This window comes from Erythranthe guttata, chromosome 2 (genome assembly GCF_056151865.1).
Source record: "Erythranthe guttata isolate IM_541 chromosome 2, IM_541, whole genome shotgun sequence".
In the NCBI taxonomy this organism is placed as follows: Eukaryota; Viridiplantae; Streptophyta; class Magnoliopsida; order Lamiales; family Phrymaceae; genus Erythranthe; species Erythranthe guttata.
The window spans coordinates 14,786,167-14,804,755 of record NC_142534.1 but is presented as its reverse complement, the minus strand read 5'-3'; the positions used below and the strand labels follow the sequence as shown (position 1 = coordinate 14,804,755).

Genomic DNA, 18,589 nt, shown 5'->3' with positions numbered 1-18,589 from the left:
TTATCAGATATAACTTATAAGAACTAAGTTGTTTTACCTTGCTAAATGCTGTCATATTACAGTTGTAATTTATACTTCAATTACTCAGCCTTTTTTAAATAAATCAAACAACATTCTTGAGTAACGCAACGATATATAATTTGTTTCAACAAATAATCAAAATATTTCAATGTGTTGAATCGAAAAATCCAGAGTGAAGAATATACCCTTGTAAAGCACAAAATCAATATTTCCATGATTAAATAGAAAGGGCACGAAAGAAGCATATATTCAACTCCGTCGCGGTCGCGTTTATATAGTACACAACAATTTCAACAGCACAAAAAACAAACTCCTGAAACAACAACCTTTTGTCTTCTGTTTTTTTATATTGTCTATATATCGACTTTTTTTTTTCTCGTACATATTCATTTTTATTAGAAACCGGCCCATCCAGCAGGCGGAGCATCCAACTTACCCTTGTTGCTCTTTTGTTCGACAAAGCGCTGAGAGACATTCAATCCACCGACAGGCACACTTACATTTGAGCTCGCAGCATTTGGGACAACCTTAAAACTCTCTGTTTCGAATCCCCAACTGTTTGTTTCGACTTTTTGATTATTCTGCGGAGTGTTTCTTGTCCTCACAGATTTAGGAGCCGATGATGGCTTGTCATCAGAGAAAGCCTGCCACTGTTGAGAGTCTGAGCTTTTAGAACTTCGGTCAAACAACCCTTGTTGAAGTTCCCACACCGTTCCTTCAATCTTCTCATTCTGTTTCAAAAAATTAAATAAAAAAATAAAAAACTAAACATACGGGTAAAAATTAAAATATTAGAAGTGAAATTCAAAATTATAGAAAAAAATACCGGCGTGGTTGTAGCTGATTGGCTTACAGGAGAAACTAGGTTTCTCGAGGAATCCCTACTCGGTGATGGAGTTCTCGCAGCTAGGCTCTGCTTAAGTTCTTGAATCTCTTGACGCTGTGACCTACAAATTGCTGAGAGTTTTTCGTATTTGGAGGTTATTTCCGTCTTTTCTGCACTGATGAGTGCTAGCTGCTCCTTCAGCTTTTCTACCTCGGCCTCTAATACCTCTTCCTTCTCCGGTTTCTTACTGTTGTTGCTCGGACTCTGTTTATTACTATTGAATTCAGCGACAAAGGCGTTGAATGCATGGTTATGAGAGGGTGGGGTGACCTCTGGTTTTGCTTGCTTTGATCTTTCGTTACTCTGGTTCAAATTATCTGGAAACAAATTTAAATCTTTAGTTGGTTTACGGTTTGAGGTATCTTCGTCGTATTTTGGCCTGGTTTTATCATCTCTGGCTTCTGATTCTTTCGCGTGCTGAGTGGTCCAGAATGCCCCCATTGGACCGGTGTTTTCGTCTGTTCTTGGATTACTTGACGCTGATGTCACATTTCGAGGAGCTTCGGTTGAGGGTGGTGGAGGAGGAGATCTACGAGGGACTGGACTAGACTTGTTTGCAGGCTTTGCCATTCCTAGAGAAAGAGAGTAATTATAAGAGCCCGTTAAATGCAATTAAGTACATGTTAAAAATCCGATATCCTCGTACCTCCAAGCACATCAGCACTATTTTGAGGCATTTCTGTAGGTCCATCGGGTAATGACTTTTGCAGCCCATCTGGTAAAAGAGTATTAACACGAAACCAGACCTGCAAATACAAGGAACCGTAAATATACATGCAACATTGGCACTCATGTTTTCCATGGGCGCGAAAATCTACAACTAACCTAAGTTCATGGGGATGAATGGCCAATCAAGCGAAATGCTTGCCTGCGTGATATCTGGTCTGTCGTTGGGTGAAGATTGAAGCGTGTCTTTGATAAGGTCTATAAGCAATGTATTGTATTTGGGTAAATCCGGGATCCGATAATTCCCGTTTAGAATTTGGAGCTTTGATTCGCCATCAAATGCTGACTTGAAGTAACATATACGGAAAAGGAGACAACCAAGTGCCTGCAAATTACAAAGCTTAGTATAAACATTCATGAATGTTCTTGATTCTTCTCGGTCTAATCAACATAATACATGGAGCGGTCGACTTACCCATATATCTACCTTCTCGTTTATAAGTTCTCTTCGAAAAAGATCCCACATCTAAAACATTGAATGAGGAGGATAATCAACAGTTATACCATGAAAAAAGGTGCAAGAAATAAAATTTTGATAAAAAAATCCATCAACCTCGGGGGCTCTATATGCAGGTGTTGTGTATTTCCTTATATTGTCTTCCTCAATTCCCATTTCTTCGGGTTTCTCAAAGCGTTTATGGTTGGTAGATGTACTACCGAAATCGCACAACTTCCACAAGCCATCAGACCCCAACAAAAGATTCTCAGCCTTTAAATCTCTACACGATGCAATAAGTCAAATTAGAAAAAGAAATTCAAATCTCCGTACCAGTACAAAAACAAATTAAGTCTCTTCAGCAAAGCAGAAACATAAAGCAATCTATATCACTACCAAAACAGGGAGAGTAAAAAAGAAAAAAATCATGGTAAATTTTCAGGATATGTTTTCTGCCCAACCTAAACAATTGGTAAAGATACATAAAAATGCACTAGTCGTCCGTCATAAGCATTTCTATACACCAACACCATATATATATAAAATAAAATAAAAAGTGACTACGACAAAAGCAATTACCGGTGGGCGATAGGAGGGGTCTGACTATGCATTGCAAAGACAGCATTACATACATCCCTGAAAATTGTAATGACCTGCTTCTCATCGAAAAAACCAGCTCCTCTGTTCTCCAGCACATTAACCAGAGACTTTTCGCAATATTCCAAGAGAAGAAGAGCCTCTTTGGTACGACCCATGTCAAAGATAGCATGTGCATGAAGGGTGACAACATTAGGATGCCCTTTTAGTGTTTTCATAACTAAAATCTCCTTCTTCACCAGCTCTTCTGACTCTTCATCACTATATATGATGTGCTTTAACGCGTACTGCTTGGAGCCATGTATTGCATCTCGTGCTAAGTAAACGCATGAGAATCCACCCTCTGCAATGGCATTCCGTACCTGAACTTTGAAATTACCGATGTCAATGACGCGACCTTCAAGACCAGTTTGCTCTTTATGGGCGAAGGGTTTGAATCTCCACATGGTGGCGCAAATTCTTTACAAATATGAACCGCTGCAAATGTGACATCATTATCAAAAAGTTAGTGTATATTTGAGCAGATGAATAGAAACGTGGAGATCAATTAGAATCAGACTGACACTAAACAATAATTTAGAGTTTTCAAATTCACAATGCTCCTTAACCTTAATAAAGACAACTAGAAAACTAACCATCTGGAATACAAAATTTCCATTTGACTAAAAAACATAGAAGTGGTAAATAGAAGTTCTCTCAAAAAAAAATCACATGAAAATGAAGAAAGAGAAAAACATGCAAACCGAAAACACAAAATAGGTAAAGATGCAAGAGTTTCTACTGATATGGAGTGGAAAATACAAGAGCGGCATAAGGAAACATATACAGGTCCATAAATGAAGCCAAAGTTTACTGAAATCTCTTCCTTCGCGCTCTAATCAACGATTTCAACAAACATACAAGGGTTCTTAGATATTAATTAATAATCAGTTCATTGGATAAGGTTCATATTATAATAAATGGTATTAAAGTCATCAACATCATCCGAGATACTCCGCGAACTACCCCCAATTGCATTGACATTGCCCTCTCAGGCAATGGGCAAAGATAATAATGCTCTCAAGATGACCACGAGGGCGTCTAAGAAGTAAAAAGTGAACTGGAATCAAGATAGACTGCGTTTTTTTGCCTAAATGCTGCTTCGTTTAACTAAAGATCCGCACACATGGTATAATTTTTTTCCATGTAGGTTTTGTAACTACATCCAGATACTATACCAAGATTTTCAGCTTCGGTTAAATTTAACTTGCTAGACATACTAAATATCGAATAACTCACTTCCCAACTCGAACTTCTAAATTCAACGGTCATTCAATACAGCATCTAAGCAGAAAATCCCGAATTCAAATTACACCGCAGTTTATGATTGGAAAGGTTTAACAATGCTAGGCTTCAAGAGGATTCCTGTATTTATTAAAAATTAAATTACTACTCTTTAATAACTTGAAGTTCTAAATTTTGGCTCAATTTCACTACATTTTCCATCTCCGCAACAACGATCTCAAACGCAGAATACCGATACACAAATCAAACCAACAATGCATCATAGCTACTAAAAAAAAACTACCTTTACCCACACTAACACCAACACGTTCTACACACATAGGTATGAAAATTCACAGTCATAAATAAGATCTAAACACATATATATGGAGAGAAAAATCCATTTCCAGATCTACACATACAAAAATCCAAGTCGATTGAAAAGATCTCGAGCTGTAATTCAACTGATAGAAAAAAAAAAATTACTAACACAAAATCATTTCGAAAATCTTAATAGGAGGAGAGAGGGAGAGAGAGAGATTGATTAACCTTGGAAGAACACGAATTCGATCTGAAATCTCCGGCGGCCCGATTGACAGGATGAGATCTGGGGAAATGGTGAGTGAAGCAAATTGCTTTTGCGATTTTTGAGAAATTGAAATGAAAGAGATGAATTTTTAGAGTGCGAAAGCAGAATAAAAATGGGGTGGAGATGCGTATGCTTTTTGTACGTATATATAACGTGGGATGGAGTTTTGAGGAGGTGTGGGCCCGGGGGAATAAAGAGGCACGTTAATTACGTTATTAACCCCCCCCCCCCCCCCTCCTTTTTTTCTTTTCCTTTTTTAACTATATTTAATATATATGGATAAATTACGGTCACCACGGTCAAATTACGAAAAAATCATTTATGTTTGGGAAATTACAATTACCTCTCTTAACTATGAGTCTTCTTACATGTTCATCCTTATGATATCAAATTCAATATAATTTTCTAGATTATGTAGAATGTTCTCTAATTTGTACTCGTTTTGTGCAGTTTCTGATGCACCACACTGATATTTACAAGCCAAAACACACATCTTATGATCATCTTGTTTCAAAATGTGGAGCTCAAAACGGGCTAACGTGTAAGAAAACTGGAGAATGTTCCACACAATGTAGAAGATTCTCTAAATTGACACTGCAAGGGTGGACGTATAAGAAAATTCATAGTTGATGGTTGACTGTAATTACTCAAACAGGAGAAAGTTTTACTAATTTGACATAATTAGTAAATAAAAATAAAAGAATAAAAGGGAAATTTTAATATGATGGTTTATTTGTTTCACTAATTAAGAGTCGTTTGTATTTTTTGCTTTCGGCTTGTCAAAGCGTGGCAGTTCATTATGCGCTTTATTCAAATAATTATAAGTAATAAATACATATGTGGTGGAGGAGTTCATCTATTCCATTTACATTAATAAATATTTTAACAATAATTCATAATTTAATATCTACTTTATAATGTGGTCTTGTTTATATCGTACTTTACAAAGTGAAGTTGGTTTGTGTTTTGTTATATCTTATCTTGTATATAAAAGTAATAAATGTTAAGGCAAACTAAGAAATTCTAATAGTATTTTTGTATTTTTTTTAAATAATAATTTTTTTTATTTTCTTTTAATCTCCAATTATTCAGCTCTTATTTTCTAGCCTATTTTTTCATTGCAAATCCACCGATCTCCGATTTTTAATTGGTTAATTTCTAAGGGTAGAAATAAAATTGAACGGATCGGGATGGTTATGGAATTAATAACTTCGAATATGTTTTTTTAAGTGAAAACTAATTCCTATCACATTTCAAATATTTTTGAAATAATAATAAATTTAAAAACTAGTTTCGAAAATTAGAAATTCTCGTGTCGAAATCGATGAAATCCATAAATTTCATTGGTTTTTCATCTATTAAATAAAATACATAATAATATTAATGTGCAATAATAATACAGTCTTCAAAAATGATTTAAATATTTTAAAATTATTCACATAAATTATACCGTACTAGAATCTCATATATAATTCAATACTTGAACTAGAACGAACAAATAGTTGTAGTTGCATCCATGGTGAATAACAGAATAATTGGCCTACATTTATCCCAATAATGTCAAGTGGAATCTAGGTTTTCTTAGCAAATAAGTAACATAGCAATTAGCATCATTATTCATTATTGAGTTGGAGTTTCACCTCAACGTATGACTTAAGTCTTCAATCTTTAAATTAATAAACTTTTTTTTTAATCGGGAAATAATGAATACATGACGGCTTTTAGTAAATATAGGACTTTTTTAATTCTTATTTTTATCTCTATTTTAGAATGTATTTGAGTAGCTATAGACATTTTAATATATAAATTAATTCTTATCCAATATTTATCATTAACTGTCTACAACTATATTTATTATCTACAATTTCCGATCTCAAACACATCTGAAGAAACTCTTTAAATCCATTTATACTACAAAATATTTTGTCTCATGGAAAATATTCACTATAATCGACGTCTTTAAACGTCTCGAGATGATCTGGTCAAATTAGGGGAGTAAACGAGCCGAGCCGACTCGTGAGCTCGAAGAGCCGGCTCGTAAAAAGCTCGAACTCGGACTCGAGATTTTCGAGCCGGTTTTCAGTTGTTCATGGGCTCGCGAGCCGGATTTATTATTATTATTTTTTTATTTTTTATATTTTATTTTTATTTAAATAATGTATGATAATTTAAAATATTATAGAAATAAATACAAATATTAAAAATATATATAATTACAATTTAGTTTTTATTTTTTATTTTTTAAATAATTTTTAATAATAAAATAATAATTAAAAAAATATTTAAAAAAAAAAAAAAAAAAAAAGACAATGGGCTCGAGCTCGAGCTCGACAAAATTGACACGAGCTCGAGCTCGACAAAATTGACACGAGCTCGAGCTCGAGCCAAAAATAGAGGAGCTCGACGAGCTCGAGCTCGACAAAATAAACTCGAGCTCGAGCTCGAGCCAGCCAAAAGAGGCGAGCTCGGCTCGTTTACACTCCTAGGTCAAATTAGTAACAAAATTAATATTTATTATAAAATCTAGCACATAAAACAGAAAAAGAGAAGTTTAGCGCAAAAAAAATGATTTTTTTTCCGTACCGAAATGAGATTTTTTACCTCACTTTGAATCTCACTTTGAGTTATATCATCCTCCAAAACCAACAAATTCATGTTCTTGATGATTAATGATGATTATCTGTGTGATATTCTTCCAAAGTAATAAATAACTATTTAACCCTCTAATTAAATTCCAATTTAGAAGTTCTTGTTGAGAAAAATTAAAAATTAATTTTACATAGCTAATGGACAAATAAAGAAGAGCCCACAAGCCCAACAAGCCCGGCCCAATTGTAACTAAGATTGGTTTTGGACTATTATGAATTTGCTATATAGGTCCATCAAATGTAATTAAATTAGCAATAAAGACACGATTTTTTTCGAAAAAAAAAATACTCGCTCTTTCATTTTTTTTTTAAAACGTCCTCGTATTTTTATCAGTTGAAATTTCATGGAAACAGTGTGGGCCCATCATGTGAACAATGACGTACTCATCCTAGGCGTATCGAAGTTCATTGTCGATTTTTATTAGTTGAAATATTTATTGTATACGGTATATAGTATGATCAAGATCCTCACGAGGTTGAATGCGTCACTTGCCTATTTAAAGAGACTTATTTAAACTTTAGCCCATAATGTATTTATTTTTAAGGACATCATCTATTAGTTATTATTGATTAATAAGTTTACCAAATTATTTTTCATATGTGCCTTTATAATGTATTTTTTGCTTTTGGTTCATATCAATTTACCCATCACTGTGTTGCTTGCACGAAATCGATGAACTACAAGCCCATATTTTCATGTGTCATTTGCTTTTTTTTTTTTTTTTTTTTTAAATAACATTTGGCTAATTTTTGTGCACGTTTCGTTAGATTGTCGTATGGGATTAGCTAAAAAATAAAATCATTGCAGATTTATTGGCCTAATTGTAGAATTGGATTAAGCAACTCCAAATCTTCAATGCATAATTTCTCAATAAATTTATATAACACTTCTTGAAAAGTAAAAAGTGTTTAGACTTCTATCGAATCCGAACTTACCATGAACACGAAAAACAGAATTCAAGAGAATATCATGCATCCACCTCAATTATGTAGTCGTGTGAAACTCGGCCTATAAAAATGTATCGAGTGTTTCATTTCGCTACAAGTCCAAATATATAAAGTATAGACCGAAACATGCAATATTAAATAACGAAAAACAAGCCTTCGTGATTATTTCGTTATTGCCACCGAAAAAGATATAATTCAACATGAAATATTTCCACATGTTTAGAAATGAAAATACACGTACGCCAATGCAAAATTAATTAATTTTTTCATGTCAAAATCCAGCCAAATAAATAAATAAGTATAAAAAGAAATGCTTTAGACAAACAATACATGGTCTAAAATGCACACCTTTTTACAACAAAAAAACACACATAGCAAAATGGCCCAAGACACAAGTACTTGGGATTAATGCTAGGAGAATAAAATGGATAAATTTTATTTATTTATTTTTTGAAAATAACAAAATGGATAATTAAAGTTGGGAAAACCCACTATCATATGTAAGAGAAAAGACTTAAATGCACATGGGGAATGAGACAATGGCCACATGAAAATAACATGGGTTTTTCTTTGCTTTGCTTCCTAAATACACAACACTCTTTCTCTTGGTTTTTGCAATAAAAAAAAGTGGATGGATTATTGCAACACATCTACTTATCCTAGTCATGTCAATTTCATTATTGCATGAATTGACGTGAAAAATAGTATATCATGTCATAAATAAAGAGAGGGAAACAAAATGTTAGTGATGAATAATTTGAATTAGAAAGAAAAATATTAGTGCTAAGTTGATTTGGAAGTTAATTTGATGCCAAGTACTCAAATGTTAGCAATGAATAATTTGAATTAGAAAGAAAATATTAGTGCAAAGTTGATTGGGAAGTTAATTTGATGCCAAGTACTCAATTTGTAAGTTAAACGGTTTTAGGTTGGGTTACGGATTTTATTTGGACTGATTCAGAATCGGACTATATATAATATATCTCACCTACCCATTTTTTCATCGTTCAATATTTCGAATCTAATTTCTCGCAAGTCGACCACCGCTAGCGGTCTTGCATTTTGAACATTATTTATTGTAGAAGTTAAAAATATAATCAATTAGATAAGTTTATTATTCATTATATATCACTTATAAAATATTGTATTTTAACTTTAAGATTGTCAAAATAAACAAGCAAAATATTATGAAAGTTAAAAAAAATATTACACTTTTTGTTTGATGTTAATGGGTCTAGCGGGTATACGAATTTGGGTTTTATATATTTTTCGCGAGTCAGTTTGAGATTTAGGCAAACACATCCCAGAACCGACCTGTTGTCCTCCTTAAGTATACTTCCTTTCTCTATTTTATCGTTATATTATCTATTAGAGACGTCATCTGATAATTAAAAATGTGCTATATAACTCGGATTTAATTAAAATAAAATCATTATAAAAAAACAATAAAGCTACATGGCCAGATTCTGGCCAGCCAGAAAATGGCAATTTTGTAATATGGAAAAAAGGTTATCACGTGTAATTACTATTTTGCCCCTATACAATTAATATTTTAATTTGAATACTTTGGTAACCAGGGACCCGGATATTAAATGAGATTTTGTTACCAAAAACCGTTACCTTCACCTGATTCGAACTCGGGGTGACCCAAATCTACCCAGCAGTACAAACCACCGGGACAGATCAAAGGCTTAGGACATTACTTCGAATATATATATTTCTTTAAACTGATTTATAATTGTTATTTAAATAATGTTTAATAAATTACTAATTTTCCTATTTATTACTATTCAGTAATATATTAATAAATGTCATATATAAATTTAAAAAATATAAGCAGTCGCTGTTCGACCTCCCCAAACATCTATCATTAATTATTATATTCAATATTATTATTATTAATAATCTTCACTATTGAAAAATACAAATAATTGAATTAACTAAATATATGCAAGTTCACTTATTATATTAAAATCGATAGTGTGATAATTTTTAATAAAAAATAATATCAGATGTTTATTTATAAAGTATATACGAGAATTAGAATAATATTATATGTGATTTTTCGTTTAATATTTAGTTAATAAAATAGTAAGATTTGTATAATTATGCTCAAGTCTTACCAATTCTTAAAACTTTTTTCAAAAATTTTAATCGATTGACATCAATTATTGACAATAGCGTATTGAAATTATTGATTATTCTATAAAGGACAAATATTGACAATAATATATTTAAAACAAAAATGTAGATGATGTTTATTTTAACAAAAATAGATCATAACTCATTCTAATTAATCTTTCTACTTTAAAATAAAATTATAGATGATTAGTAGTATTAAAATATTATGTTGTTATTTTTATTTTAAAACTTGGTATAATTGTATTTTAGAGGGAGAAAGTGTTGACAAGCACATATTAATGGAACTAACTAATTATAATTAAAGTATAATATATTTTTAATTGAATTATATTATAAAAAGTAATACAACATAATTAGTAAAAATAGTAAGAATCAAATTGTCAATTAAGCTTTCTCCATTGCAACCCATTTTCAAAATAGTGAAGTAGGTGAGAATATTTCTTCCTTTTTTGTTGTAATAATAATAATAATAATAATAATAATAATAATAATAATAATAATAATAATAATAATAATAATAATAATAATAATAATAATAATAATAATAATAATAATAATAATAATAATAATAATAATAATAATAATAATAATAATAATAGTTATTATTATTATTATTATTATTATTATTATTATTCGTCCTTTTTTTGTTTTTGTCATTATTATTATTATTATTATTATTATTATTATTATTATTATTATTATTATTATTATTATTATTATTATTATTATTATTATTATTATTATTATTATTATTATTATTATTATTATTATTATTATTATTATTATTATTATTATTATTATTATTATTGAAACTCGTAGAATTGTAGAATTGATATAATTTATTCTCTTTTACCGTGTAAAAACAAAAAATGTAGAATTGAGTGGTTCTATTTTTTAGGAGGGAAAATAGGGAGAGAAATTATGAAGAGATTTGGGAGCCAAAACAATTAAGGGGCATAAATGATATTAGATATATAAAGAAAATAAAAAAAGTGTAATAAATGCTATTTTGGCCAGCCAGATTCTGGCCATTTAGCAAAGTCCATAAAAAAAATAGCACTTTGGTCCATTGCATTTTAATAAATAGTACTAGGAGATTGGATTCTCAATAATTATAGAAATCATAAATGTTAACTGACAAAACAAATGTGATATGTTAGAACATGAATTTATGACTTGTATTAATTTAACAAACAACAAATGCAACTGTAATTCGATATGTTTTATTGTTTATTAACAAGTCCCCATATGAGAATTTAAGAAAATGCCAAAATGGACATTGTATTCAACGATGATGCACTATGCCGACTATGCAGTGGCGGAGTCAGTATAAGGCAACAATTCTCGGAAACTATAAAATACGAAATTTGTAGCAGTATATTTAATTTGTTGGTTTTTCAGTACAACTTAAAATCGGTATAACGAAAGTTTTGATGAAAACACGATAGTTGTATATAGACTTGTAGTCGTGTTCGGACAACTTGAATCAATAAATTGAAGTCCCGATAAAAATTATTGTAAAAATACACGATACGATATAGTTGTAGCTTTATTCATAACTTTATTTTATACATCAATAACAATTTTTAAGTTTATCATATATTATTAAATACATGTTATATAAACTAATCTCAACCGTAAGTGCATAAGAGATGAAATAAAATCCAATTGCTTGTTGCATTTGACTCTTTAATTTATTACAACAAAATAAAATAAATTTTGCACCAACTCTATTAGTTTAACTGAAACATATCGCTATAGAAATCTGGTTGTTCAACTTCTTCATCACTCTGATTTTAACCACTCAACTGCTTCATTTTTTTTTATTCATATACAAAATAGTGCCTAACTATAATATTAATCTCGTGCATTATTTATTTATTTTTTAATTACTTTGATAAGCATGGTAGAGAAAAAAAAAAACCATGGGAAAGTTTGTTTCTCGTAATATAAAGATAATAAAATATGATTTTCGTCGCTTAAGTTTACGGTTAGGCTTTTTCAATATTCAGTTTTTGCAAAAAAAAATCGCTATGAACTTAGAATTAGATTTTTTACCATCAATATTATTTTGAAAAAAAACTATGTTAATTTCAATCTGATTCGTACAACTATTTTTTGAAGTATCCATATAACTTATATGTTATGTAGCATAGAAAATTCAACTTATTAACGTATCCACGTGCCGGACACATTTCGTGTCCAACAGTACTTGAGGACACCTTCCGAACATTTTATGGGTCGTTTTGCAATTTGTAAAAAGTAAAAACATGTTTGAATGACAAAATTTTCAAATGTTTTTTTTGCTTTCCTAATTATTTAATTACATGATTTATTATAATTGTAAATTGATAATTGATAATAATATTTATATTGAATATATTTGTATAAAAGATTAAAAAAACTTACATATAAATAAACTTTTATATGTTTATATAGCATATTTATAAATATACCCCTACACTTGTAACATTTATAACGTTTCCTCCATGTTGAAGTTCCGGTATCCCCATTTTTTGGTTTCCTTATTTCTACGTTTCCCCATATCGTCGTTTCTGTGTTCGTGCTACATAACTTATATATATATATATATATATATATATATATATATATATATATATATATATATATATATATATATATATATTAAGAAAAATAATGAAAAAAAAAGTCTTCTTTTTATTTCCCATTAGGTTGTTGGCCAGCAATTTTTAGCCATATACCAAAGAAAATTGATGTTTTTTTTCATCATGCTTGAAAATTGGGTTTGGTAGCATTATTATTACATTATTAAACAACTAAACAACAAATATTGTTGAAGTGGTTACTACTGATTCTTAATTTAATTCAACAACCGATGATGTGTACTTAATTTGATGTAAACCCCCAAGATTAAACGTCATTACAGCACTATCGATATTAATTAAAAGAAATTATTAAACTAAACCACCTCAATAGTGATACATCCATTACCAAGAAAATAAGTGGAAATTGAAATGGAATTTTCGAATTCTGCCCAATTTCGATCGGAAAATATCAGAATTTGAATCCATATACTTCATTCTGATTTTCGAAATTCTGATTTTTGATCGAAATTGTATATAAAACTATCGGAAATCAAAAATTTTGATCCGATCTTAGTTCTGAATATTATGATTGTTTTCCAAAATATATAATATAATTTCGTGACATATATTATTATCTCGTAATATAATTTATGTAATATTTTATATGAAAAGTAAAGATATCCAAGAGCTAAGTAAATTAAAAATCTCAAAAAGATGAATTGGTATCACAAATTTTTTGTTGCATTTTTAATCAAAAATTTTATGTTGCATTTGATTTTTCTTACATGCGGTTTTATTTATTGCATTTTGTTGTATTCTCTTTTGAATTTACTTACATTTTGCTGAAAATTTTGAAAAAGAGAGTAGAAATTGTGAAAATTACCATTATATCCGATTTGGAACAAGAGATTATAAATTAATGCAATTTCTGAAATTTTCAACATTCCACTGATGCGGTGGCATTCCGAAATTGGAATGAGTTTTTGAGTTCCGATTTTTTTGGAACGAAAATTGTAACCCATATTTTTCACTTTAATTTTTTTTGGAAATTCCGAAGTAATCATTTTCGATCTATTCCTTTCGATTTCCCCCAACAAGTAGGGGTGTTAAACGAGTCGAACTCGAGCCGAGATTTGTTGTTTTGGCGAGCTCGAGCTCGCATCCATTTTGACGAACTCGACCTTAAGCTTTTCGAGTATAGTTTTTTTGAGCTCGAGCCTAAGCCATTTCATATATTTTTTTATTAATAATATTAGAAATTATAATTAAAAAAATTGAAATAAAAAAATGACCTATAACTAAAAAATAAGATCGGGCTCGACTAGCTAGAAAGTTCGACCTCGAAAAATTCAAATTCGAGTTCGAGCTTTTGTCGAGTCGACTCACCAAGCTCACGAGCCGACTCCGCTAACACCCCAACCTACTAGTAAGAAGTAATGGGTCTTTCTAGGGTGAGACCACCTGTGTTCTAAATTTATATGAGATATGTATTAATCACCATTAATTTTCTAAGATTAAATCTGAACTCTAGGAAAATAACATGGCATATGTTCTAAAAAATGAAGTAATTAACCAAATTATCCTTTGATTATTTTTTTTATTAAATTAATATAAAATTGATCAACATTGAATTGTCTAATTTACCCCCTACTATATTTTAATTAAATAATTATTTAAATTCATTGTGACCGAGTTTTATTTGATAAATAATCGAAAAAAATGCATTCAATAGGGATAGAACTTGGGACATCTTAATACATTCATCACTCCTAACCATCCAAGGACATTAACTTATTATGATATATTTAACCATAATTGTATAAATATTGTTAATTAAAATATTAATTACAACATTCATTATTATTAAATGATATTAAATATATTATTAACAAATATAATATAATAAAGTTTGAAAAATATAAAGAATTGCAGTTCAATACGCCAAACATCTATTATTAATTATACAATATTAGAATTATTAATAAACTTCACCATTTAAAAATATAAAGAATGCTCAATTAAATATAAAAAAAATGCATAACTTAATTCAAACTCATTTATGTTATTAAATCGATAGAGTGACAAATCCAAATAAAAAATAAAATAATATGTTTATTTAGAAGAAGAATAAAATTTATAACTCATTCCAATTAGTAGTTTTCTCACTTTAAAATAAAATTATATACTACAAATACTATATTGTGAATTTTCTTTTAATATTTAATTTGATCAAATAGTAAGATTTGAATTGATTTAGTTCAGATCCTTTCAATTAGTAAACATTATTCAAATATTTGAATTGGTTGCTTAACTATTGACATAACGTGTTACATAATTGATTTAACTATTTATAAGTAATGTCTAATATCTTTTTAATTCAATTTTTTCATAAAAATAATAAATTTAATTCTAACACATGTAAGAACCTAATCGTAAATCGTAATATTTTATCAAAGCGTAATATTTGAACCAATTAAGCTCAAGTCCTTTCAATTTGTAAACATTATTCAAATATTTGAATCGATTAATTAGCGCGCTCAACTATTGACAAGAACGTCTTAATCAAATTAACTATTATTAATTAAAGTGTAATACATTTTTAATTCAGTTTTATCATAAAAAAATAATTCCTAAATTACGTAAGAATCAAATCATAAGATTAATTAATGCATATGATTTGAATCAGTTAAGCGCAAATCCTTTTAATTTGTAAATATTATTCAAAAATTTGAATCGATTAAGTTCAACCACTGACAAGAACGTATTAATCGAGTTAACTATTTATAATTAAAGTCTACTATCCTTTTAATTCAATTTTAACAAAAAAATAATAATTTAATTTGTAAAATCGTAAGAATCAAACTGTAAATCGTAAGATTTAATATAACCATGAACCGATTAAATCTTACGATTTTTACGAATAAAATTTTATTATTTTTTATGATAAAATTCGATAAAAAAATATACTAAACTTTAACTATACATAGTTTGATTAATACACTATTGTAAATTATTGAGTTTAACCGATTCAAATATTTGAATATTGTCTACGAATTGAAATGAGTTGAGCTTAATCGATCAAATCTTAGAATATTGTTTTTGAATTGAAAACACATGAGTTTAATTGATTCAAATATTACGATTTAATTAAATCTTACAATTACGATTCAATTCAAACTTCAAATTCTTTCGAAATTCATTTTTAAAATTACACGAGTTGACCAGCATTCCTTATATTTTTAAAATATATTATACAAAGATTTGTTAGTATGGGATATTATTAATATATAATAATAATTATATGAGAATTAATAATTTATTTAACATTATTTATATAAGTTTTATAACCATTATAAATTGTAGCTTCGTGATATATATACGTATTGTTAGTTTATTGTCAATTATATGTTGTGTTTTAATGGTAAGTAGTCTTGTATGTTTTCAGATGGTCACAAGTTCGAATTCAAGTTGATGCAATTTTGGATGGGTGGTTTAATGATTTTTATGAATAATGATATAATTGACTTTCTAAATTTTAATTCAGCAATAAATATAGATTTAAAATTTCATTAAAATAGAGAGGGTAAAATTGACATTTCATTAATAATTTATAATTGCCGGTTTTTTTAAAATAATTATTGTACAAAGGGTATTTGCGACAATACATAAATGAAGAAAAAATAGGTTTTTTTTTGCTGGGACACGTGTCGCGATTTGAAGGGGTATCTCATATAAGTTTAGAACACAGAATCTCACGGTAGAAACACCCAGAAGTAATACATAAATAAATTAATAAATTAATACAAAGTCAAAAAATAATTTATTACATATTAAATTGTTGCTGTAGGAATTTTCAGCATTGACCTTGCAAATTGGCCAGCGTTTTACGAACATATAATCGGGTTTAGTGAACCATTTTGGTTGAGAGGTGGCGGGCGCCGCCAAACAGCCACGCATCTTTCATCATGCCTGTCATTTTGGATGTATTAAATTATTATATATACTAATAATTATAGTGTAATAGTACAGCTTCCTAACATAAATTAAAATAACAAAACTAAAATTATTGAGTATGAATTAAAAAGAAAAAAACATTAAATGAAATTGGTCAATCCAAAAAGGAAATTCATTATTGCAAATGACTCACTAATTCATTGCTTGGAGAGGAAAACTAATCATTAATCAGAAGTTAGGCAAAATAATGTATGTATGTGGGAATTTTTCATTTTGGGAATAAAATTAGCTGTAGCCAAACAAGTCCGTAGCATAATCGAATAATTGGGTATTTATTTTGGACAAAAGTATTATAATTATTTAATTAATTAATGTAGTAACCTGAGAGAAGGACAAATCAAATGTATGGGGGTGGGGCCCACAAAAGGGATGTTATGTATATCTTTTTCGGGGAAGTGCTTAGGTGGACGTGAAAGTCAGAAGTCGCTATCTGCCATGCTGGACAATATGCCACCGTGTATCCAGCTGGATATTGATATTGCTTCCTAAATTCTACTACTGTACATCTTTTTATTGGGAAAATAATTTTTTTTTTGAAAAATAATAATAAATTAAAAATAATCACTAATCATAATAAAGGAACAGGCTGGGTCGGATGGAGTGGAATATGGGAATGGCGGCAGGTCACATGATCCATTGTCTTTTTTTTTTTAACATATATATGTATTTATTATAATTATTATTATTACGTGTTGCATTTCGCATTTATTTATCAATTAAATATTTCACTCTGTATTGATGATGTTGTAAATATAAACTTGTATATTACTTCCTCCGTTTCTAAATAGCGGTCACTTTTTACTTTTGTACAAATATTAATAAATTCAATAACGTGACTTGATTTTGGGAAGACACATTAAAAAATACTATAATAACTTCTTACCATTTAATGATTTATGAGAGAGAGTGAACACTTACAGTTGAATTAATAAAATTAAAACAAGAAGAAAAAAAAATGTGTTTAATACAGTACTGAACATGTAGATTGATAGATAATATATGGAACCCGAGTAAAAAGCGACGGTTATTGTGAATTATAAGAAATATTAGATTTAATTATGGTTAAATTTAAATCATTAGATTGCTTGAACTCATTCATAAGAGATGATTGATAAAGTGAAGATGAAGCATCTTCCAATATTTCCAAGCCCACATAAAGTAGAATATTGAGTAATGATTAATGAACATTCATAATCTAGGTAGAAATTCATAATTAATGGAACCAAATAATTCAATATTCTTAAAGCTCCAATTATTACTCTTTTTAAGTTAATTGACTCCCTTTCTCAACACTGTTTACGTCGAATTTGTCGCAATAACTTATTTCTTTCATATAATTTATAATTTTTTTTATTTGTAAATTATTGCACGAGAACGACATAATGTAGTAGGCATATGCAATTGCAAATTGCTTTGTAGAAAAAAAAAAGTCTTAGTCTAAACAAATTAAAATAATTATATTTTTTATTAAACGAAAGAGATATATGGCTACAACTAATTTTGCATGACAATAATTCAGCATGTGATAAACAAATAGCTAAGATGCCACCTAGTTTAGATAAGGGCTCTAACTTTGTATAAAATAAATATAAATAGCACTATTACGCATGATTGAGCTTTGCTTTGCTCAATTTGCATTTCCTAAAAGATAAAGGGCTTAATTGCAAATCACCAAATAATTTTGGCAATATTTGTGAACAAGAACCAATGCAAACATATTATAATTCTTTCAAAATCGTTTTCAATTGGTAG

At 29.2% G+C, this 18,589-nt stretch overlaps 1 protein-coding gene across 1 annotated transcript; it reads right to left on the bottom strand.

Annotated features, from left to right (window-relative positions):
- Positions 1-238: 238 nt before the first annotated feature.
- Positions 239-4,658, bottom strand: LOC105969517 (Protein kinase superfamily protein). The gene is made up of 8 exons (XM_012994282.2): positions 4,479-4,658; positions 2,649-3,143; positions 2,187-2,352; positions 2,049-2,099; positions 1,776-1,958; positions 1,554-1,653; positions 848-1,479; positions 239-752 (listed from the first exon to the last, which is right to left on the bottom strand). Exons 2-8 carry the CDS (start codon positions 3,110-3,112, stop codon positions 417-419), a joined length of 1,932 nt encoding a protein of 643 aa, XP_012849736.1. The 5' UTR covers positions 3,113-3,143; positions 4,479-4,658; the 3' UTR covers positions 239-416.
- Between the last annotated feature and the right edge of the window lie 13,931 nt (positions 4,659-18,589).